Source organism: Rhinolophus sinicus, linkage group LG05, assembly GCF_036562045.2.
Source record: "Rhinolophus sinicus isolate RSC01 linkage group LG05, ASM3656204v1, whole genome shotgun sequence".
In the NCBI taxonomy this organism is placed as follows: Eukaryota; Metazoa; Chordata; class Mammalia; order Chiroptera; family Rhinolophidae; genus Rhinolophus; species Rhinolophus sinicus.
The window spans coordinates 26,122,730-26,146,727 of NC_133755.1; the positions used below are offsets into that span (position 1 = coordinate 26,122,730).

The following is a 23,998-nucleotide window of genomic DNA, read 5'->3' on the forward strand; positions in this document are numbered from 1 at the left end:
TTTCTTGTAAAATCTTTATAGTTTTAGCTTTCACATTTAGGTTTACAACTTACCTTGAATAAATTTTGATGTGTGGTATGAAGGAGGAATCCAGGTTCATTTTTGTCCCCATATGGCTATCTATTTGCTTCAGTACCATTTATTGAAAATATTAATACCTTTCTTTCCACACTGAATTGCACAGGGAAAGTCAAGTGATCATATATGGGTGGGACTAATTCTAGATTCTATATTCCTTTTATTACAATTAGCAGAAAATTGACATCTTGACAGTATTTTTTCCAATCAAAGAACATGGTATATGTTTCCCTTTATGTAGGTGTTCTTTAATATTTTTAAGTCACATAAAAATCTATCATTTACATTTTTTTTTTTTAAGCATTTGTCCTCTGCCATCCTACTCCATTCTGGCCCACTGTACTGCTGCCATCCTGGGACTCCCCAGTCTTCCAAGGAATTGCCTTCATAATTCTCCTGTTACATTCCTGTTTGTTTGTTTTATCTGTGTGTCCTTGGTTTCTTGGTTTAGTCCTTGTTTTGACTGAACCCGTCATCCAGTAGCTTCCATATACCTTGTTGATAATTTAGCTAAATATAAAATAATTTTCCCTCATCATTTTGAAGCAATTGCTCGATTGTCTCCTAACTTCTAATGTTGCTATTGGCAAGTCCAATACCATTCTAATCCCCAGTCCTTTGTTACCTGATTTTTCTCTCTGGTAACTTTTAGGATCTTCTTTTTACCTATGGTGTGCTCAAGTTTCTCAGTGATGTGCCTTACAATGATGTGAGAATCTTTTTTATGAATTATGCCAAGGACACTAGGCACCTTCCTCTGGAAATAATGTCCTGGTATATTTTTTTCTATGATTAATTTGATAATATTCTCGCATCCATTTTTGTTATTTTCTCTGGAATTTCTACTAATTTGATGTTGGATTGATTTTTCTCCACTACCATCTTTTTCTTCAATACATCTCTTTCTTGTTTTTTTAAGGAGAGGGAAGCAGTAGGCAGGGGATTTCCTTGACTTTATCTTCTACTCTTTCATATTTGAAAAAGATGCCAAAAAATTTCTTCTTTTTTGGATTGTTCTCTTTTTTAAAAATAGCATCCTATAATTATTAAATGGCTAGAGTATTTTTCTCATATCTCTTTAAGGATATTAATTATAATGTTTAAAAAAACTTTTCTTTCATTTCTGCATTGTCTCTGTTTTTTAATTGAGGTATAACTGACATATAACATTATATTAGCTTTCAGATGTACAACATAATTTGACATTTGTATATGTTGTCAAATGATCACCACAGTAGGTCTAGATAACATCCGTTGACATACATAGTTACAAAATTCTTTTTTCTTGTGATGAGAACTTTTAAGACCTACTTTCTTAGCAACTTTCAAATATACAATAAGGTATTATTAACTATACTCACCATGCTGTACATTACGTCCCTTGCATAGTTTCTTTATTCAGGGTTTCCCCTCTTCTTTTTAAAAGAAAGATACACGTGTATATACTTTTTCTTCTTTTTTTTTCTTTAGGGTGTAACCTTGATTCAAATGTCTGAGGATCCTTAGCTATTTATTTAGAGGCCCTAAATTTTAAAAAACCTGAAAATTCTGTCTTGGCCAAGCAGTGGGCTTCATTATTGGCTAATCAGGTGGCAAATTAACTTTGATAGGTAACCTTTTTAATGTCAGTGTCTGTAGATCTTTCTTCCATGAGCAGTTCAGTTTCTCCAGAGGAAGATCCTCTGCTCTCCTCCCTGGAGAGTATGTTTGGCTATTTGGGGACCTGCAGGGGAAGAGGTTGAGGGGAATCTCACTGGTCATATGCAAGCCTTCTCTGAGTCCCCTTGTTTTTATATTAATCTCTACTCTGCCCTCTACTATGTCTGATGTCTTTAGCCCAGACACCAGAGATGAGGGCTTCTCTAGTTCAATTTTCCTCATTTCCCATGGGTGGAAAAGAAGAAACTATCTGGCATGGGGTTGGGGACCTGGAGGTTCAATTGCACTTATGCAGACAATGCCTCGTTTTCAGCATTGCCCCTTCTTTGTACTTTCTGTTGTGCCTGGTGCCTCCAATCCTGGAGCTTTCCTGCTTCTCAGCAGATTTCACATCTGCGGACGAGAACACCATGGTTTTGTGCTCTTGACTCTGCTGAATTAATTACCGTGGCTCCATTCTGTTTTCCATCTCTCCAAAACTTGCTGATGCCTCTTTTTATTGCTTTCAATATATTTTTATTGCTTTCTATCATTTTATAGGGTTTTGGGGAGGAGTAGTTAACAAAAATTCCCTCCCTGGTTTGTTTTTAAAGCTAAAAGACAGACTGTGGCTCTGGAACTGCTTGAATCAGAAAGAAAATATGTCATTAACATCTCTCTGATCCTGAAGATCAAGGCAACGTTCCAGGGCTCAGATGGAAAGAGGAATTCCAAAGAGAGAAGGTATCCATGTATCCATTGCCTTTGTTTTTCAGGTTGATTAAGATTTAAGGTAAGCTGTTTATTGTTTCCACTTTGGGAATTCTGGGACCTGTCAAGAGTTCCCGAAATAGCCTTTGAAAAGAGAATAGGCAGTGACAGCAGGTAACCCCTGGTTTTCTAAGCTTTTTCTGAAGCCTTCATAGGCTTCAGAAATAGACCAGCTGAATGAAATACAGAACAGAATGAGATTATTCCTTTTCCCTATTGGTGGTTTTCCCCCCTGTGCAAAGATAAAAATAAATTTAACATACACTGTCTTTCGCATCACAAACCACAGGCCTCAGCACTCTGCCCCTGTTGAAAAGTGACCTGGGGATGAAAATAACACCCACCACCACTACATATTTGACAATCAAACCTGAGGTCGCCGCATCTTCCCAAAGCAATAAAACAGAACTCCAGGTTTTCTCTAGAGAAACAGTGCGGTGCTCAGCAGCTCCTCAGGCTGTCTGAAGGCAGCCCTGGCCCGGCGGGGAGGGCTGGAAGCCGCAGGGGCACAGGCTGCCAGCAGACGCCTGAGTGATCTCGTGGGCTGTTGCTCACTGGTTGCAGGGTCACAGAACTTGACTTTTTCTGGTCTGAGTCACCCAGATAGAGCCACAACCTTAGGATCAAACAGTCCTGTCTGGACACTTGTGCGGCGGGACTGCCAGCTAGACTTTTCAACCGAGTTCCAGGGCCGCATGCACGGGGAACTCAACACGCTGTGTGCGCCGATCACCACCAGGGGGCACATGTTTGATTATCGATGCCCGTGAAACTTGGTTACATCCTGCTGTTGAAGCTCAGGAGTTATCCTGGCCCTAATACTCGACTGGCAAAAGCAAAGTTATTCATTTGAAACTATAACTGGATTTTCCTTGATGGCTTTTAGTTTGTTTCCCTCATTAAGTACAGGACTGTGGGAGTTAAAATAATTTCGAAGGGTTTGAAAAGAATAAACTACTCATGATTTCATAATTTTACTTCTAGCAAGGAACAGGAAAGAACTTGAATACTTGATACTTTCACCTTTATGAAAAAGTGACCTCTGGGAGTCAGGTCTGGCTGTAGGCAAAAACAGTGAAATAGGTTAAGTGTGTCTGTACTTCTTGCCTTCTTTCTCCCTCTGCTCTTCACCTCCTCCAGACTCTTCCCTGATTTCAAATAATATCCTTATTAAATTAAAAAACATTTTTAAAGCCTGTTTTCAATATATGGTACAGAACTCACTGTAGGTCATTGTTCTTCGTGTAACTTATATGTTTCCACAATACTTGATGGGAGCATTATCCTTCTCTGACCCCACCCTGAAATTTCAAACTATTACTCCAGGGACAGTCCAGGAAGTACTCGGACTATAACCAAGTTACCAGCGCTCCAACTACGCAAGTACACTGGTCACAGTGTAGCAGAAGTTTACTTTATGGAAAGAAAAAGGGACGAAAGGAGGGAGGTACGGAGGGAGGGAAGGAGGGAAGGAGGAAAAGAGAGGTAGAGGGAAGGAGGGAGAAAGGGAAGGAGGGGTGGGAGGAAGGGGCAGAGAAGAGAAGCGGAGGAGAGCGGAGGAGAGGGGAGGGGAGGAGAGGAGAGAAAGGTGAGAGAAAGAAGAGAGAATCCAAGGCATATTATATAACTTACACGGACAACTCATCCCAAAGGCAGATCTCACCACGGTACCCTAACATCTTTTAGTGTCACACCAGGAGAATTACCCAAAGTCATTGATAGCTTCTGGGTGGGGAGCAATCTTTCACGCCTAGATCAGCATTTCAGTTGCATTGGTTGTGTTCTCCTCTGTCATCTGTATGGTCTTCTCCAGTCCGACTGTCTCCTAGACACCCCTCTGAGCTGGACAGGGATGACTTTGATCTTGGGAGCCACTGCATCAACGTTAACAGTTCAGATCAGGCCTCTCCTCTTGTGCTTGTGGATCAGCTGGCTTTGTACACGTGAAGCTTAGAGGCACAGGAGGTGGCGGGACGGCAGGTGGGAGTGGAAGGAACCCTTGTATCACAGCGGGCTGGACACCCTATTCTGCTGTTTGTGTGTCTTCTCTGAGAAAAAGCCACAGGGAGTCTTCGCTTTACGTGAAGATGGGTTGAGAAAACCTCCTATCGAAGTGGTGTCCTTCCTACTACTCTCAACAAAGGTCTGCTTGTTTGCAGTTGGCGAAGCACCCCAATAGTCCACTAATTTACTCTCACTGTACCCTGGGGAAATAGCCAAATAAGTTCGCTTTCATCTTTGTTAAACTTGAGGTCTTGAAAGCAGAAGGGAACCTACTTTAAATTCCTCTAAGTCACAGAAGTAGAGCTCAAATCCTTGCTGTAGCCCAACAAAACTTCATTTCCTTCTATTTCTTCCTTCCTCATTCTTATAGGCCCCTGATCACTCTACTCTGCGCCAGCCAATTCCCTTTCTTCCTCCCATGATTCTTCTGTCTCTTCTCTCCACCTCATCCTTCTCTGACATCTCTCTTTCTCCTTTTAATTTCTCTGAAAAGAAATGAGGCACACTGAGAGTTCGGGAAGGGGCTTCTGTGAAGCTCCAGAGTGTCCTTGTCCAGTGTGCATCTTAGAAGCTGAAGGAAAGGGGAAAAAGAACACTTTCATACGCCCCTCCCCTGAGCTTTTAGTTGCCAACTTTAAACCAATTTTCCTACTCACCTAAGTAGCAGACTCCTACCTGGTAGCTAAGAATGACCAAGGTCACCTTAGTGTTATCATCCACAACACTAGACTATTTTGTACATCTAATGAGAATAACTTTAAAATATTGAAAAGATTTCCCTTAGAATTTCCACTGTCACATAAATGAGAATGGACTAGTTTGGCTTTAAAAAGGCCTTTCAAGTGATGTGCTCTTTATTAGTTCAATACACAGTTACGTAGACGCCATCAGTAAAGGGGTCTTTATATATCCTGAGGATATCTGCTGTCAGGTCTACAATGACAAACTTTAAAATTTTTAATCCTAAATGCAGATCTGTGACAGAATATTTCAAGTAACTGGGAAAATGGGACCTGCTGCATATATTCTTGTAGGGTCTTTTCTTCTCTACACCTGGTTTGTGTTTGTGTGATCCTATCTCTATTCTATTTCAAGCCTCTTCCCTAGCTCTTTACGGTACCTTGTCCAGCAGCATTTGGATTTGCTTCATGCTCTGCAGGAAAGGGTCTTGAAGTGGCCACGTCAAGGAGTCCTTGGAGATTTATTCCTTAAATTAACAAATGATGAGGTAAGGTTTTTTTTTAAATCTTTTATAAACTTGAATTATACGCATCTGAGTCTCCCTCACCTACTTTTCTTAATGGAGAATCTAGAAGCAGTGAACTTCAGAGTCAGAGGAACCACTGAGATCTAGTCTAACCTCCTTATTCTACAGATAATGAAATGCAGTTCGGAGAAATTAAAAGACTTTGTTGAAATCACCCAGCTCATCACTCTCCAGTTCATCACTTTCCACTGTACTATAATTGCTGCCATTGAATATGCACGTGGATGTGTGTATGCATAAGTGTGTATTTGCATAGAAATACATGTATACATATGAGTATATATCCATACAAACATATAAAATAAATATATGAGGGTTTGTATATATGTATATACTCTTACACCCAATTTCATTCCTTAGAAATTTTAAAAAATATGATGGGCAACTCCTTGTCTCGAATGTTCTTTGTTTTCACCTCATTGGAGAAAGAGTGTAAAGTTTCAAAATCTCTGATGTTTCTACAAAAAAAAATATGATCCAGGTCAAAGTTGCAAATTCAAATGCCTACAGGGCCAGATAGTACTATACGTGAGCGGAAGTAAGCTGAATTTAATCCAACATGGACTATTGGGAAGTGAACTTAAGTAGGACACATGCTTTTACAAAAGGAATAGCTACCGTGTTTCACCAAAAATAAGACCGGGTCTTACATTAATTTTTGTTCCAAAAGACACATTAGGGTGTATGTTCAGGGGATGTCATCCTGAAAAATCATGCTAGGGCTTATTTTCCGGTTAGGTCTTATTTTCAGGGAAAAACGGTACTCAGCTTTATCCAATAGTTATACAGGAAAAAAGGACTAGAGTTGCCATATCTGATATTTTAATAGCAACTGGAAATCCAGAATTTTGTGTGAAATTTTCTTATCTTAAAAATATCGTGTGGGCTAATTAAAATTGGTCTGCAAGCCAAATGTTGCCTGCAATCAACCTCTGTAAATCAATGATTCTCAATTGTGGATAATAATACAAAGTTTGCAAATTATCTACTTGTATAGATTAGAATAGATGTAATGCTATCCCTGTCATACACTTTTACTCATTTGTATTCAGTATACTTTCTTGGGCTGAGAATTGTTATATCTGTGGGAATAGAACTATGGAAGCTGAGGACTTTTTCTGAAGTTTTCCTGAAGGCATGTTGCATTAGGTAAATATGCAATTAATGGAAATACGTAATTAGTGGAAAAAATTGAGAACCACTGACCTAGACACTATGAAGTTGGTTGGGCAAAGTTCCTCATTTGGATATAGACAATTGAAATTAAAAGTAATTTTAAAACTAAATATGCATTTTTAGTATTTAACAATTTAAAAATACTTTTTCAACTTACATGATTCCTCTCTCTTGCCTTGGTTTATTATTTCACTTTCTCTCATTAAAGCAGGCCTACTGAGTGTTGGTTCCTGAGTCCATAGGGATATTTACCTTAAAACCAAAAAGATTAAAAAAAAAAAAAGATGAATGAGAACACAAAAACATATTAATGAACACATTAAATCACTAAGATAATCTCTGCAAAGTACTTCTTTTTGACATGCATGACTTTAAAAAATATTAGCTGTTATCATTCCTGTTTCCAGGTTCTTACCCTGCATTTTTATGTTTGTTTTCAAGAATAATTTCTTGGATTATTATGTTGCCTACCTGAGGGACCTGCCTGAATGCATCTCTTTGGTTCATGTTGTGGTTCTGAAGGAGGTAGGTTAACTATCTGTGCACTGCCCTTTGGCTACATGTGTATCTCTATGGTGTTGCTCATGCACCCAGGAATTACAGCCCATGCACTCTAGGTTTATCTTCCAGACTGGGAAATAGCTTGAACAGAGCCACTGACACTCCTCCGTGGGATTAAAGGAGCCCACTAAGGATCAGTGCCATTGCTTTGGTCCTTGCCCTACCTTACTGACCCTCTGTTTCATTCTATTGGAAGTTTAGACAAAGTAAACAGGTGTCCTAAGCATAGTCGTGTAGCTTTAAGTATTGCTACTGCAGTGATATATTAGGTGCTCAATAAGCACATATAAATATACAACAACTCTAGTTAGTTTAGGTCAATAGGAAGAAACCATATACAGTTAAGAGTTAATCAAGTTTCACATGAGGTGAGGGTCTTACTAATTTTCTACTTCAACCCTCCACTGCTCCCAACTAAGTATAATCCCTACCACATTAATACTCAGGAAATAGAGAAAGGGCAAGCAAGAGAAGGGAAGGGAAGGAACATGGAGAAAGTCCAACGTGTTTCCTGTTGCCTGGCTGGCAGACCAGTTTCTAATCATATTCCTTTCCCCAGTGTCATGAGGCTCCAATCCACCCTCAGTGCCTATTAATAAACGATTGTAATGATTACTTGCTAGAGAACCTTAATGAGTTCATTGAACTTAAATATAACTTATTGAGTACCTACTTCTGTATGACACTGTGCTAACATCTGAGGATGGGGAAGAATGGAGTAGTTTGGAAAGCTGGATGGAGTCAAAAGAATTATCTGATATGCTCCTTGCTAGAGGAGTTGTCTCCTTGAGTATCTCCCTGAACAATGAGAGATCAACGTGTCGTGAAACTCTAGAGGAAGAAAATGCTCTGGGAGTAAACGCTTCCTACTTTGGTGGGACTGAGACTGGGCTTCTGCAGCCCGAAGTCTAGGAGGGACACTGAAGGGTGACTTTATCTTCCTTTCATTCAGGGCGATGAAGAGATTAAATCTGACATCTATACGCTGTTTTTTCACATAGTCCAGCGCATCCCTGAATATCTGATACATCTGCAGGTAGGCATGGCTGGGCAAGCCACCAAAGTGATTTTCGGGATAAACTATTGTTTTTGGCTTCCAAGAAACACTGCAAGAGGTCAAGGAAGGAAAAATTAATATTTCTAAGAAATATTTAAATAATTTAGATTGTTATGATTACCCCATCCCCACCTTGTGGTATGAGCTAAAATCTCAATTTCTAAAAATGTTTGGCTCATGATACCAGCAATCTCTACCTCTGCTGATCCAGGATCTTTCTCTAGCAGCTCCTGCTGGACCTCGAGCACCTGTTCGTCCCTTCCACCTTGGTTCTACAGCCATCTAAATGTACCCTCTAACCCCCAACTCCCAAGCCCCTGGTGTCTAAGAAATAGCTAGATAACCTGCCCACTTAACTGCTATACTAACTACTTTCTTTTGGCTTGAGCCCAAGGGTCTATCACACATTGCTTCTGTCTTATGTCATAGAAGAAGCATGAAGGAGCTGATGTGCTGACTTCTTCACACCATTGGCCACAGGGCTTGGTGCACCTTGGAGAAAGGAGATTTGGGAGAGAAGGTCACCACTACCCACCTGTCCTGATTTAATTGCTAACTGAGCTTCCTAAGTAATTCAGTGAAAACATCTTAGAAATGCTTGGGATTTATCTCAGGTATATATAGCCCAGTATCAATAAAAAAATTAAAAAGGCTTTCAATTGTATGTGGCTTTAGATATTAAAGTCATTTTCTCACAATAGTTATCTTATTTAGTCCTTTCAACAATCCCATGAAATAGGGATCATTATGACCATTTTTATTTAATCTTTTCCACAATTCCAAGAAATAGATGTCATTATTAACATTTATTTAGATAAGGAAAGGGAGAGCAAAAGAAGTTAAGTAACTTGCCCAAGTTAACACACCTCGTAGGTGAAAAAAATATAGGCCTGAAACACAGGTCTTGCAAGCAGTATGGTAAGAGCCCTAGTTCTATTTGATTTGAGTTCAAATCCTAGCTCTATTATTAACTAGATGTGTGACCGAATGAAGATTACTTAACTTTGCTGTGTACCTCGATTTCCATGTTAAATGAAGGTAATAATGGTACCTATCTAACCAGACTGTGGTAAAAATTAAATGAGAAAATATATGTAAAGGGCTTAATGTTTGGTACAAGGAAGCACTCAGTAAGTGCTAGCTTTTCCAAATCCAAGTTACATGCAGGTTCCACTCCAGTACAGTAGGCAGTATAATAGGAGGGACCAGCAGGCCAGGCTTGATCCCTCTTCCAGCTTGTCTTGATGCCTGACATTTTCAGCATTCGTCTAACTTATCTGGATTGTAAGTATTGCTTATAAACAGTAATTGTTAGAATGACTCCATTACCTCAGAGATCTAATTAGTAGATCCTTCTGATTTTTCACATGAATTATCTTATGTTCATATCCAACTCAAACAGGAGCAACAGTAACTATTATTTTCCCTTGGAGTGATGGACAACGAGAATAGCAAGTCTGACCTTTGCTATTATTTGATTGGACATAGGTATGGTTGTTTTGATTAAATGGCTACCAAACTTTCATAACAGATCAAGGCAAGTTGCAGAAGAGACAGAACAACTTTTCATTCTCATTATGCAATGCTGTTTCCTTTTTCCTTCATCCAGAATGTCCTGAAGTTCACGGAGCAGGAACACCCTGACTATTACCTACTTCTGGTGTGTGTTCAGCGCCTTCGAGTATTTATCTCACACTACACCTTGCTGTTTCAATGCAATGAGGATTTGCTTATTCAGAAACGGAAAAAGCTCAAGAAGTAAGGTTCTGATGGTGCAGTCTAGAGGGTTGATCAAAGGTTTCTGAAAACAGGGAAACAGTCAATGTGGGTATCTGTCACAAGTAACCACATAATGTGTTAAGCAGCTGACATGCAGTAGCAGGAGGTAAGAGAGGAAGAAAGGGAAGAGAGGTGGCCATTGGCTACAGGAGGGAGGCACCTACTACCTAGTGAAAATTACTTTAGAAAAATAAGTACTTTCACTCTAATGCCTATACAGCCTCCCTCTTAGTTCCTATTGCTAACTACTTCAAAAACAGTTGTTTCCCTAAACTTGCTAGGCTTAAAAATGCAGTCTAAAGGCCCGAATGTGGTTTATTTCATTAAGTCAACAAATATTTATTGAGTATCTATTGTGTATCAGGCACTGTTCTATGCACTGAATATACTGTAATAAACAATACAAAAATCATTACCACATGGAGTTTAGTATCTAAGGCCAGTTAATAAGTTAGTGATAAGTGCTATGGATAAAAATAAAACAAATAAAGGAGAGGGTGGTGGCTGAACAGATTTCATGCTAAGAACAAACAGGAAGGGCTGATTAGGGAGAATCTGGGCTTCAGAGAGAACAGAAGCAACCAATAGCAGAGCTAATGACCTGGATTTCCTTCAACCTCATCTCATCCCAATGAAAACCGAATCATTTCTGTGGGTGCTTCAGACTAGAAAAAGGGGCTATCTCCCAACCCAGGGCTCCACTAATGGAGGACATCGCCCCATACCACCTCTTTGCCCCCAAATTCAATTCAGCCAGTTAATCAACATTTTTACTCCTGCCCAGTATCCAGCTTACACCCTATTATGTAAGGAACCTGGTTTGTAGAGAGTCCTGGAGAGAGAGAGAGAGAGAGAGAGAGAGAGAGAACAAATGTCACAGCTGAGCTTCATCTGAGAAACGTTGTCTGTCTTTCTTAGCATAACCTGTGTGTTCGAAGAGCCAATTTCCCACTGTATGGTCTGACAGTTACTTCCATTCTGTTAGGTCATCCATGGCAAAGCTGTACAAAGGGCTGGCTTCCCAGTGTGCAAATGCTGGGCAAGATGCTTCTCCCACTTCAGGGTCTGAGGCTGTTCGTGACAGTGGAATCCACTCAGAAGAGATGCTGCAACCCTACCCTTCTGCTCCAAGTTCTGGCCCTGCTGTCACGTAAGCACCTGTTGCTATGGAAAGGTTAATGCCCTTGGGTCCCAGGCAATCTGTGTGGACAAGCAGTCCAACCTGAATTAGGAGTATGACCAACAGGATTCATCCCTCCCTCTTACCACATAAGACCTTTATGTGGCAGGCAAGCAGCAAGGGCCAATGTTTGGATTCCAGAGGAAGACACTGATGTTAAGAGGCAGGTCTAGAGGCTGGCGATTACTTCCAAGAACTTACCAAACATAACCACCCTCCACCTTCAGCATGAATCTCTTTGGTTTTGAACAATAATAGAGTGGAAGAGAGTACCATAAGAAAACAGGAAAGCCTTTTACAACCCCTCAGAAGGGCTCAAAAAGATATAGTGGAGCGACAGGGAATCCCAGTCAGTGGTCAGTGGAAGTCTGGGCTCTGAGGATAAGAAACAGGTCTGAGGTAATCCAGAGAGAATGTTGTTTAGCCCTTTCCAATTCTCCTTGAAGCTTCCTCAGAAAGGAACTTCATAAGCTCTGTCCTTCACTAACGACAGCTTCTCTGGAAGTTGTTCTGGGCAGTAGATGGATTTGACAGCCTTTTAAAGTCTCTGCACACAACCTTCTAGCACACTAAGCTGAATTCTCACTCAGCAAACTTCTTGATGACCTTTAGGGTAAGGACTAGACCCTTTAGATATCTGGAATTCACTTTACCTCTAAAGAATAAGGATAGTCAGCTTGGCTACTTTTGAAACCAGGACTTCCAGAAGGATAAGGGAAACCCAAATTCAAACCAAATCCCCACTTTACCAAATATAGACAATTCTCTCTTAAGAAAACTTACGAGAGTCGTACAAAAAGCTACTTTTCTTTCCTATAATCACACTGAAGCAAGAGGTAGGCCATTGAGATTACTTGCTTTTAATCACTGCAGTTTTTAGAATGCCTTGGAAGGCACATGTTGGAATTACAATCATTGGAAGGAGCAACTGATCAATAATGTAAAATAAGTTGTTTCCTCTTTCTGCCCTCATCTCTTAAAATTGAGAACATTTATCAGTGAGAGATGGAAGTGGAAATGTGAAGACAGGAGGGAGCAAATCCATAATCATTTTAAAACCTATGAGACATTAACCTTTCTATAAGTAGAGCCAAGAATGATTCTCTTCCTATAGAGAAAATTCTAAAAGTCCTGTAGGCAGGGAACTCCACACAGAAAAAATACCTTTCCTGGGTGGAGAGTGGGAGAGATAGACAGGAAATAGATATTTACTCTGTGGATCACTTTAGCTCTTAAGATGATAAAACTATCTTCTTTGAAGTGCAAGAAATAAAGCCCCAAACTGAAATCTCCAGAGATTATACCCAGACTGAACGGGGTGGCTACCATTGCAATCTGTGTTGGAAAAATAGCTAGAAAAAAACCAAAAACAATCTTAAGTTAAAAGCGAATTTGAGTCAGATCAATATTCCATTTTACTATTTCTTTTCACCTCTGTAAGTTTAAGACCTAATTTTCATTTTAAGATCACCAGAGAAAGATATTCAGTATTAGCATTTACATCTGTATTCTTTATGCATTTTGTGTGGTAGAACTAAACATGAATAAATAAACTAGTAGATTAACCATTTTGGGTCAGTATATACCAGTCCGCTCATATCTGTCTGGCAATTAAATTCCAGAATTGGCAAATTATATTCAATCCAATGAGTATGCTAATATCCTATAAATTATTAGTTGTCCATGATTAAACGACAAAAAAAATCCTCCACGAAACTGGGCATATTTAGAGTGACAGCCTTTTCATTTTGGTAATGTTTTTGTGGGTGAAGTTTGAGACAACTTATATAGCATGCTTTATAGCCACAGGAACTTTTTAGTTTTTTATTATGAAAATTTCAACTATACATTGGAGTTTACAGTGAACCCATATGCCATCATCCAGATTCAACAGTTAACAAGATCGTACCACATTTACTTCATCTAGGAATTTAATTGTTCTTAAGTGCTAAGATCCATGTGTCGAAAAGAGTTGTTTCCATTATTTTGTATGACTCTGCTAGTGCAAGAAAGGGAGAGAAGCGAGACAAGAGGTACCTTGGGGCCCTGACACTTGATGGGGCGGGTCAGAGCGTGGATGTGGGGAGTGATGACCATCCTTGGCCCACCAGCCATCTCTACACAGTGCCTCCTTGCTCAGACGGATACTGCGGGCTTCCACTTTACAGACGGCCATTTTCATTCTCCCACTTGGGGGACCAGGGTTCGTGGGAACTCCTTAATCAGAGAGGCCTGTGGAGCTTGGTAGGTAACACATGTAGGTGCCTGGGAGGGGCAGAGGGACGAGGAACTGGCAGTTTTGCGGCTCAGCAGTATCGGGCACGAAGTGTGTTGCTCCTGGCCTTGCGCTGCTGGGTGAGAGGCCCGCACTAAAAACTGTAAGCACACCTCTTTTGTGTTCTGTTTCTCCTTTAAAGACATTTGATGCCCCCAATGAAGAAAAGCCAACAACAGCAAAGCTTGATGGAGAGCATGCAGCCCGGAAAGCCCAGTGAATGGGAGATGGAGGGCAGAAAGCACGAGAGGCCCGACAGCCTCCTGACACCGGCGCAGTACTGTGCGGCCGAGCAAGACGTGAAAGCGCTCTCCGGGCCCCTGCAGTCCATCCCGGAGATGGACTTCGAGCCTTCGCCGGCCGAGCCACTGGGCAACGTGGAGCGCTCCCTGCGCGCGCCGGCCGAGCTCCTGACCGAAGCCCGCGGCTTCATGCCCGCGGCCTACGAGGAGTTTGAATATGGCGGCGAGATCTTCGCGCTGCCCGCGCCCTACGACGAGGAGTCCTTCCAGGCCCCGGCCCTCTTCGAGAACTGCTCGCCCGCCTCTTCCGAGTCCAGTCTGGACATCTGCTTCCTGCGGCCTGTCAGCTTCGCCATGGAGGCAGAGCGGCCCGAGCACCCGCTGCAGCCGCTGCCCAAGAGCGCCACGTCCCCAGCGAGCAGCAGCGGCGCCTACAAGCTGGAGGCGGCGACGCAGGCGCATGGCAAGGCCAAGCCGCTGAGCCGCTCGCTCAAGGAGTTCCCACGCGCGCCGCCCCCCGAGGGCGTGGCCCCGCGCCTCTACAGCACGCGCAGCAGCAGCGGCGGCCGCGCGCCGCTCAAGGCGGAGCGCGCCGCTCAGCCGCACGGCTCGGCTGCTGCTGTGCGAGGCGCGTCCAGGACCTACTTTCCCCAACAGAGGTCCCAAAGCGAAAAGCAGACCTATTTGGAAGTAAGGAGGGTAAAGTAAAACCGAACCCAAATCCACAGCGCTGGCAGCCCCGGGCCTAGATCTCCAGGGAACAGGGTTGAGGGAAAGCGGGCTAACTCAGAGATTCTGGTTCAGAAAGTCAGGGTTTGGGCTCAGGGATCTACATTTTAAATAGAGGCCCCAGTTGATCTTGTAGCCCCAGGACCACACTTTGATCTCCATTGTTTCGTTATGAATCTGAAATCTCAGGGAATCTCTAGATCTGTTATTACAACCTCAAGTTAAGGTCTCAAAACACACATGTGTCCAAAAAAAAAAAATCCATCAACAAGCAGTCATCTATCCAATTCATGAAACTTTCAGGGCAGTTCTTGCTTTGACTCGTTTGGTTCAAAATTAAACATCTATTTTTGGTTACTTTTAAATTTCAGTCACCTGAAAGTAAATATTTTGTTTATATGGAATATAATCATATCTGCATATCTATTTTATTTAGTACATCTCTCATTTAAAAAGAAACTAGAGAGTTCACAAAAGGTAGAGTCTTATTTCTTATTTATTTTTACTTTATACTCCAAATACCATGGATTAAGAATTATAAAAACTAGATTAAAGGCATATCTGTAAGATGGAAATAAATATTAGTTGACATTTACTTCTGAACCTCTCAAAAATTACTCTCAAAAATTCCTTCCCTTATTTATATCTAAAATGGAGAGTTAGAAACATGAGTTTAAAACTAGTATTACAATCAAGGAACTTTCTTATTTTGTAGAAAGAGAAACATATCCAGAGATATGAGAGGACTACTAATGGTTTTCCAGCAAGACTATTCATTCCAGAATAAGACGTTAATCTCTACACTCTTTAAACATTTGCCAACTTCTTTTATTTCCTGCTCTTTAACTCTTGTTATATCATAATCCCACTCTAGACTGTTTACCTTGATACATAGAAAATACATCTACACTCAGCAAAAAATTATCCTCTTTTCAACTACTGATTTTTTAATTAGCCTAGTTTGCTTTAGTTGGAATAGGACATCCACTCTTAGCCTTCGGGGATGGGAGAGGAAAGTGACAGTTAAAAAAAAATTGTCCCACAGTTAGGATAGGTATTAACTTTGGAAAAGAATGAAAAACACCCTTTTTTTGTGTGTTTTCAGGAGATGCATTTAGAAGACACCACCAGATTCTGTCCAAAGGAAGAAAGAGAAAGTGAACAAACATCTTTCAGCGATCAAAACCCCAGGCAAGACCAGAAAGGGGGCTTTCGCAGCTCCTTCCGCAAGCTCTTTAAAAAGAAGTGAGTAGCCCTTAGACAAGACAGCATTGTAACTCATTTCCCTTTGAGCTAAGTCTTGAGGTTTTAACAGTAATAAGTGTCAAGTAGCCTGGTTTCACACAACTGCTTCAAGCTCAGTTCCTGCACCCAGTAGCCACGATTCCTGCCAGGTGAAGATGTGTCTCTCTGTAATCTCCTAGAGTAACAGCAAATCTGCTATCTTTTTGCCCTACTTCCTTGTTCCCAAAGTCAAGTGTCCTGAGAGGAGTGAGCAGAGGAGGTCCCCTGGGAAATGAGCTGGTGACAGTCAAATTCCTTTTAGACTGGGAGGAGTGGGATCCACTGTTGGGATTGGGGAAAATGGGTGCTCCATCAGAATCTCTCCACATGTGGGAGGTTTTCTAAGGCATCTCAGCACTTCTGCCTTCAGTTATCCTTATCCTGGATGTTAATATATGTTTATTGGGATTTCTGCTAGTGTCTTCCCTAGCAGAAATGATTGAATGGATTGGCTTGGGCTGTAGTTTAAAAATCACTGCAATGGAGTTTCCATACTCCATAGGAGGCAAAAACAAGACATTTCCCTGCTGTGGTCCTTCTAAGATCCTAAGCCCTTGTATGAAATCATGCACCAGGCATTTTGGCCAGCTCTTACCAGCACTGTCTTACAAACTGGGAGACAGTGGCCTAACTCCAGCATGAAATGCAAGGAACAGAGAGCTGAGCATTAGCGTTTGACCCCAGAGGGATTCTCCAGTCTAGCCACTGCCTGCCTGAGAGACTGCTCTCTCCATCTCCACTGGTCCTCAGGCCTACTTCCTTCTTTCTGAGAGAGAATTTCCCTCCTACTTAGTTTTGCTTGGTAGAGGAGATTCTTGCAGTCAGTCTTCATATTTTAGTGGATGGAAAAATTAAACAAACACACTGTTGCTGCCTTCGGAGAGTTGCTGATAAGTGAGGAAGCACTGGTAAACCACTTCCTCCTTGAGGGCAGAGGCTCCTGGCTGATTTAGATAACGATCTTGATGGAAGAATTGGGGACAGTCTTTGAGGGAGGACTTTTTTTGGATGGTTTGTCTAATTCTTCTCACATTGGGAGGGTGGTACTGAGATTAGTCGGTCTCTGATTGTTGGACGGGGAAAGAGGAAGGAACAGCAACATTACTACAATCAGACATAACCCTATTCTATGAAGTCCCTTTCAATTTTGCTAAGGTAGTGTAGCCCCATGCATGCATGACTATTGCTAGATCCCCTTTATTTAGACTGAGGAGGTAAGAATTTTATCCCTCTCTCTAGGATCGCACACTTAGATCTTTCCTGGCCCAGTGCCTATCTCTGTCAAGTTTGGCAGGGGTGGAGAGACCTTGAAGCAGACAACTTTCTAGTCTGACCTTGGGACTTAGGTTCCTAAAATCTTTCTAAGGACTCCAAATTCCTAAGGGCACTGCTTGAGCCTTTTTTTTTTTTAAACCACAGTATTCCCCCCAAAACAGCCACTTTTGGCCCACTGCTGTTTATAATGACTGGGTACTGTCTGTTGGAGAGCAATGAGCCATGGATCCACCATTGGTTTCTTTACAAATTCCCACTTTTCAGAGAGAAGTAAGAGAATGCTCTGCCAGTTACCGGAGGCAGAGGGAGTAGACTTGTCCTCTCTGTATCCAGGGGACAGAACTAGGAGTAATGGGTAAGAGGAAGAACTTTCTAAAAAAGCAGCTGCTGGAAACTGGATATTTGGCTGCCTCATGAGGGAGTGAGTTCTGTTTAGTAGAAGCTGCATGACCCTAGCAGGAATGCTATGATGGGGACTCCACACTGGGTGAGAGATGGCCCCAGATAATTATTTGAGTCCTTTCTAGTGCTGAGATTTGCTTTATCTGTGGTTTGATTTTGTTGTAGATCAATCTGAGTAATCACAGCTTCCTAACATCTGAAACAAGAAATTAATGTGGCTTCGGGACCTATAATTTTAAAGACTTACCGTGTGGAAGATCAGATTTTATCATTCTATAGCCCCGCACAGCCCTTGGTACAATGCTGAGGACATGCTGTGTGGACTCTCCCGATTCATGTTGGTTACTTGCTTCCAGTCCTCTTGCAGCTTTTTGGGATTCTTCTTAGAGGGCCAAATGGATCCCCTTAGTCCTCTTGTCCTTTCTCAGAGCTCAGTCCCTCCTGTATCAATCATGTAATTGAAAACGTGAAGTGTTATGTGGACGGCCACACAGAGGGCTGCTCCCTCTGCAGGCTTTTCTGGCCGTTTGCACCTGGTGTAGGACTGTGAGCATGATCAACTGATGCTGCTTATCGCTTTGCGTCCAGGGTACCACGCGGGGCACTTTGGGGCCTTGGCATAGGATCATGAAGCAGCTTGAGTAACTTTTGCTGCGAATTTTCCTCCAAAAACCATGGAAAGTTTTCTCTTTTATGCTAAGGTAGAGAGAATGGGCAGGGAGGCCCCAGCATAGCACACACAAGTCAGCGGCTCTTACCTCAGAACACACTTTCTTCTCATTAGTTAGGCATTCTTTCTTACATGCACATACTTTGTGAGACATAGTCCCAGCTGTTATGTAGGGGCTGTTACAGAGGACTATGAAGTCAGACTTGTGGACAGGTACAGGGAGGAACCAGAAAGATGTTCAGCTCATTTTCCTTCCATGTTGTTGGGAGCTCAGACTGGCAGCAAGCCCTGTGACTTTAAAAGCGGTTAATCCTGGGTCCTGGGACCATGCCCGAACCTGGCCTCAGAGGTCCAAAATGGACCCTGTGTCACATCTGGGGCTCACTGCCTGCCTACCCCACAGCCCTCTGGAGGCTCATTACTGTCTACACTGACACACTTTTTGTATCCATAGGGGCTTGTTTGGCTGGCGGCCCCACACACCCAGAATGCTGCTTCGGGATGAAGCTAGGCATGGAGCCAGATGCAGCAGAAAACCTGAGAAAGGGTTCTCTTCCCTCTGAGGCTGGGAGGGCCGAATGCTCATACCCACAAGGAGTCAAAAGAGAGAGAGTCAAGTTGACATCATTAAAAAAAAAAAAAGAAAAAAAATCCTGAAAAAATGCCTTAGATATTTGGGGAAAAGGACGATGCTCTGATGGTTTCTATCTCAGGCACATTTGTCCTGGCTAGATACCCGGTCAAGTGTCTCTGAAAACTGCCCAGAATTGATCAGAATAAAGACTACATATCTTAAAGTTTGAAAATGTTAAGTGACTTTAACATTTTTAAATGAGGATTCCTAGAAGCCAGAAACAGATGTAATGTGATGCTGGACTGAATCCTTATCCCCCTGCCTTTGAGCAGGACAGAAGGCGAATTGCATTCTAGAAGGATCTATATGGAGGCTGTCAAAGACTTAAAAGCAGACTATCCTAAAATCCGAGGCAAACGCTACTTCATCTTTATATATAAATCTTACTCTTAGCTTAATAAGTATTCTTGGTTGGGAGTGCGACATAGGGGAAGAGGATTATGTAAGACAGTTTAGGGGTAGGGAATGTAAATGCTCCCTTTTTATCCTCAAATTTGGGGGGAGTGGAAGATAAGGCATATGGCTTCCGAATGATGAATTCTGCTTCCTTACCCATTCTCTTCCTCTTCAGCACTTTGTAATTTACCTGCTGCGGAGTGTCTCCTTCCCTCCACCAGTCACATCAAAATGCCTCTATTTTCTTCATCACACACAGAGAGAGCACTTTGACAGGGCCCATATCATTGAATGTCAGTGAATCCTCTTCTTTTGGTGTCTTATCAGCTGTTTTTCCATATGCCCAGCCTTGGCTGTGGAACAGACCATGTAATTAAAAGTAGGCCTACTAAAGAATCAATTGATGATTTTATCCTCACCTTCTTCTTTACGTCTGAAAGCCTATCTAGAGTCCTTCCCCCATTCTTATTCACTTTGGGCTCCTCTCTCGTTTCCCATTTCATTTCCAAATACAACTTTAAAATTGAAGGAGATGGTTGAAGGGATAACATTTTAGATTACTCAGTCCTAATTACAAATGTTTCTCAATAGGTCATTTGAAATCAATCACTAAGTTAAGGGGCTTTGGTGTACTAGGTTCTGTCTAGCACAAAAGAAGTAAATGAAATAGTTCTAGCCCCTTAGGAGCTTATAGTTCAAATATAAGGGTAACCTAGCTGCAAGGTAGAACATAGTCAGCTCCCAACAGATATATATAGCAAATGAATGCTCCTTGGTCACCCTGTAGTTGACTAGGGCCAACTGATTTGGCCAACAGGATGACTGTTCCCCTGTTCCCTTACTTCTCCAGGCACATGTCTCCTAACGCATTCAAGGTAGACAGTCTTTCCAATCAGAAAACAAGCCCTTCTTAGGTCAGATGGTTCTGTGGCACTGGATTCCACTCCTTCTCCCTTCCCCAGCTCCAAACAAACTTTCAAGGCTTATTTGTAGCAAAACTATACTTGTGTGACCTACCCAACTTGTTTTTTGTCAATCAATTGGAAGGAAAGTTAGTAACAGGTCTGTTCTCTTTCCATCAAACACTTGGATGAGTGTGTGTCAGAATGTACTGGCAGTGCTCTACCCTTAACCAGCAAGTGTTTGCCTGCCTGTCCCTTTAGGGTCTGCTCAGAGCTGCCCTGCAGTTAGCCACAATGGCCTCGGGAGCTCAAAAGCCATTTCTATAGAGAAAGGGAGTGAATAACAGCAAATAATCTGGCCCTTTTTCCTAGATTCTGTAGGTGATTTCCTAGTAATTTAGGCATACATCAAAGCCTAACAGCCACACCTTTGGAAGAGTCCCAGTGTGGAAGTGGCCATATACTATGTAAGCATTATAAAGAGGTCAGTTAAAATGATCTTTTAAAGGATGAAAAGGAGCTTTTAGTCATGGCTATCATGGATGCTGGATTTTGAAAAGGATTAGCAAGTTAGCCATTAATTAATAGTTCATATCAAACACAAAAATTCATACACCTGGAGACATATAGAAGGTGGTTTATGAGAAGAGCAGGTAAAAAAGAAAAAACTAAGCTGAGTTTGTGGATTTTGAAAACTAGACAGGGCGATTTTGGCATTTGTTTCAGAAATGGGAACGCAACTGGTGAAGATTTCTGTGGTCCTTGGGGCTGGTGGTGACATCAAAGCTTTCCCATTTCCAGGTAAACACTATAAACAGTTGCATGTTGGAACCATCAAAGTGTAACATGTTGGGTTTTGGAGTGATCAGATGTAGCTAAGAGGGGAAATGTGAGGTAAAGATGTTAAGTTTTGACTAATGACTTTCTGATGAGAAACTGCCATGTGGGGGAACAATTCAGAAGGAACACCAGTCAGATTCAAATCTTGCTTCCTACTTCCCACCCTCAAAACTATAGGCATTTCTAGTCTTCTGGATAACAGACCATATGGGGAAAGAATGAAATGGTCAAAAATATATCTTCCTAACATTTTGGACACAACTGCACTAATCATGGATGATTTGAATGGGAGGTAGATGGGAATTCTGAGAGTTGAGGGAAGGCCTGGAGTTTTAGGGTGGGATGTGGAGGCTGTTTCAAGGGAGAGTTCCCTGGGGGCTTCTGCAAAAAAGGAAGAGGACTTTCACCCCACCCAGATATCATCTTACCTGCTGAGTACCCAGATGTACTGGGTTTGAGAGATAGATATTCTTCTGTGCACTGGGATGTAGTTAGAAAGGTGCTTCTTGTGGACCAGAGGTAGGAAGCATGCTGGGCAGCTATGGCTTCATCTGTGGTACCAAATATCAGGCTGAAAAGTAAAGAAGTCTAGTCAGTCATCAGATTTCCAGACATTAGGATTTTAGTCGTTTCGTGGATCCAGCTTCTTTCCCTGAATAATGTAAAGGGATGTTTGAATTCCGCCCAATTAACTCAGTAAATGATAGAGTCATAATAACAATGAGGACCCAGAGCATACCAATGATAGTGAAAGAACGTGTCCTTCTCCTGTGGATAGTGGAAGGATGCCCGACTCTGCCTTCGCATATGGAGAACTTGTTCAGTTGTATAGGAGCTTTGGACAAAGAGAACATGTCTAACACCACTTTCATACATCCTGCATGAGGTCTTTTGATACTGGTTCTTAGTCACTGGGTTAGTTTTACCCATTCTAGATCAGAGTTTAAGCTAGCCAAAGGGCCCTAGCCTAGTGTATCAGAGGTTATTTCCAGAAAGCCTCCTCCCTCCAGGGACTTCTGACATGAACAAACTGGAGAAGGTGCAGAGCTGGAATGGATTACCCAACTGGCTTAACCAAGATAAAGGAAGAATGCACCCTGGACTGGGGACTCAATTGGACTGATCTGAGTTGTTGACTATTGATTGGGCTTGGTCTTCTTTGTGGTGGTTGAGATTATAGAATCTCCTCAATCTGATTACTGTACTAATTTCTGCATTCTACCAAATGTAGCATATATGTGTGGTTGGCTTCAATAAATCTTTCATTTAAAAATGAAAACAAGCAAAAGCAAGAGTTTGTAATGTAATGCCCAAATTCAGTAAAGGCCCTTGATAACTTTGGTTGAGAACAATGAATTCCATCCATTTTAATTTGAGGGCTTTGGTAATTTGTGGAGTAGTTACTTACTTGGTTGAATCAAAAATAGGATTTCTTGAATTTTCTGAGCTTTCATTCCCCTTTCGCAGTGTTATTACACAATATCTTACACTGACATACACAGTTGTTCCAATTATCCCCATAAAGCATTAGAAATATATTCTTTTTATGTTCGCTGCAAATCTTAGATACACAGGTCCTGAGCCATGAAAGTCAGGAGAAGTAAAATTTATTCCAGATCTAGGAGGTAACTGTTTTACAAATGCAAAACAATTTGGATAGATAAAATATTTGAAAACAATTAAAACCAAATCAACCTGTACTTTATCTGTGTGCTGAGATTTTAGGTCCAGTGGATCAGAATACAGGGAAAAAACTAATGAGAACCCCTCAATGGATCCTTCACCCACCAAACAAGATTTCTTCAGAAACCGACTTGCTCTTGCAAATGACCTTGACCAAGGAACAGCTGTGTAAAACATACTTAAAGTTGTATTGTCAAGTGGTAAGATGAGGATAAAAAGCTTGTATATATCTGTGTAGGAAAATCTATCTATCTATATATATTGATGTATAAATCCCGGAGGAAAACTAATACAAATACTTACATATGAAACTAAATTAACATACAAACAAGACATTGAAGAGATGAAGATTAGTCGATGGTTGAGAGTTGGCTTTTTGAACCTCAACACCTGGGAAAAGGGAAACGAAGACTTCTCACAGCATAACAGAAAAACACAATAAATTTGGAGGAAAATAAACGTTTATAAGAACATAAATTTCCACCTTGCAGTCATTCTCCCAGTATAATATTGAGCACGTTCATATTTAACGTGGATATGAATTTTATGCTTCCTAGGCATTTAGCTTAGAATTCATCCCAGTGTTCTTAGACTAATATACACTACATTAGGGGCCAGTCTGTCTTGCCATCTGTCTTCCAGAAACTCCAAGGTAATACCTAGCATCCCTTAAGACAAAGGATCTATTAACAGAATTGTATTTTACATGTTGCAAATCAGAGTTATGGAGATTTTATGCTTAAACCATGATGTAGAAGGTTCAAAGCTTAAAGACACATTGATCTCCAAACAGGAAGAGAACCTTAAGAGTAGTATTTATCTTGTTCTATAGTTATGAAAATCAGTACAGGGAACAGTGATTTCTCTAGAAATTGGGAGGCCAAAGAAATATTTTTCCTTGTGTGGGTTGTGCTGCAGATGGGAACAGTCCACAGTCTATGTTTTATCGCATACTCAGGATTCAGAGATCCACTAGTGATCTTGAGTGTTACATACACTCATGACCAGATGCACTGGGGACAAAAAGCACTGATTTAGCCACATCCTCTTAGTAAAATATTTTCTTTAGTCTGGAAAGAAGGTGGCAAGAGCATTAATGCTTTAATGGTTCACACACAGTGGTTGCTACAAACACCAGGCCGGAATGAAAACTTA

The 23,998-nt window shown here is 41.5% G+C and overlaps 1 protein-coding gene and 1 long non-coding RNA gene across 14 annotated transcripts in view; one reads left to right on the plus strand and one right to left on the minus strand.

Moving 5' to 3' along the window:
• LOC109453100 (uncharacterized) overlaps window positions 1-13,935 on the minus strand; it is a 44,682-nt gene extending 30,747 nt beyond the window's left edge. Inside the window, exons 1-3 of the long non-coding RNA XR_002138242.2 lie at window positions 13,549-13,935; window positions 7,092-7,186; window positions 5,612-5,698 (exon numbers count right to left, since the gene is read on the minus strand). This is a non-coding gene — a long non-coding RNA (uncharacterized LOC109453100). The remainder of the gene's footprint in view (window positions 1-5,611; window positions 5,699-7,091; window positions 7,187-13,548) is intronic.
• ARHGEF33 (Rho guanine nucleotide exchange factor 33) overlaps window positions 1-23,998 on the plus strand; it is a 101,270-nt gene that overhangs the window by 39,553 nt on the left and 37,719 nt on the right. For 2 of the 13 annotated variants that reach the window (XM_019742472.2, XM_019742547.2), the window contains 9 exons: window positions 2,331-2,460; window positions 5,587-5,719; window positions 7,376-7,459; window positions 8,448-8,531; window positions 10,162-10,310; window positions 11,317-11,481; window positions 13,929-14,727; window positions 15,863-16,002; window positions 22,886-23,320. In XM_019742472.2, the coding sequence (XP_019598031.1) occupies window positions 2,331-2,460; window positions 5,587-5,719; window positions 7,376-7,459; window positions 8,448-8,531; window positions 10,162-10,310; window positions 11,317-11,481; window positions 13,929-14,727; window positions 15,863-16,002; window positions 22,886-23,015 (1,814 nt within the window). In that variant the 3' untranslated portion in view covers window positions 23,016-23,320. Of the gene's footprint in view, window positions 1-2,330; window positions 2,461-5,586; window positions 5,720-7,375; window positions 7,460-8,447; window positions 8,532-10,161; window positions 10,311-11,316; window positions 11,482-13,928; window positions 14,728-15,862; window positions 16,003-17,883; window positions 22,716-22,878; window positions 23,321-23,998 lie in introns of those variants that run through there. The other 11 variants (XM_019742504.2, XM_019742515.2, XM_019742512.2 and 8 more) reach the window with 11 other exon arrangements.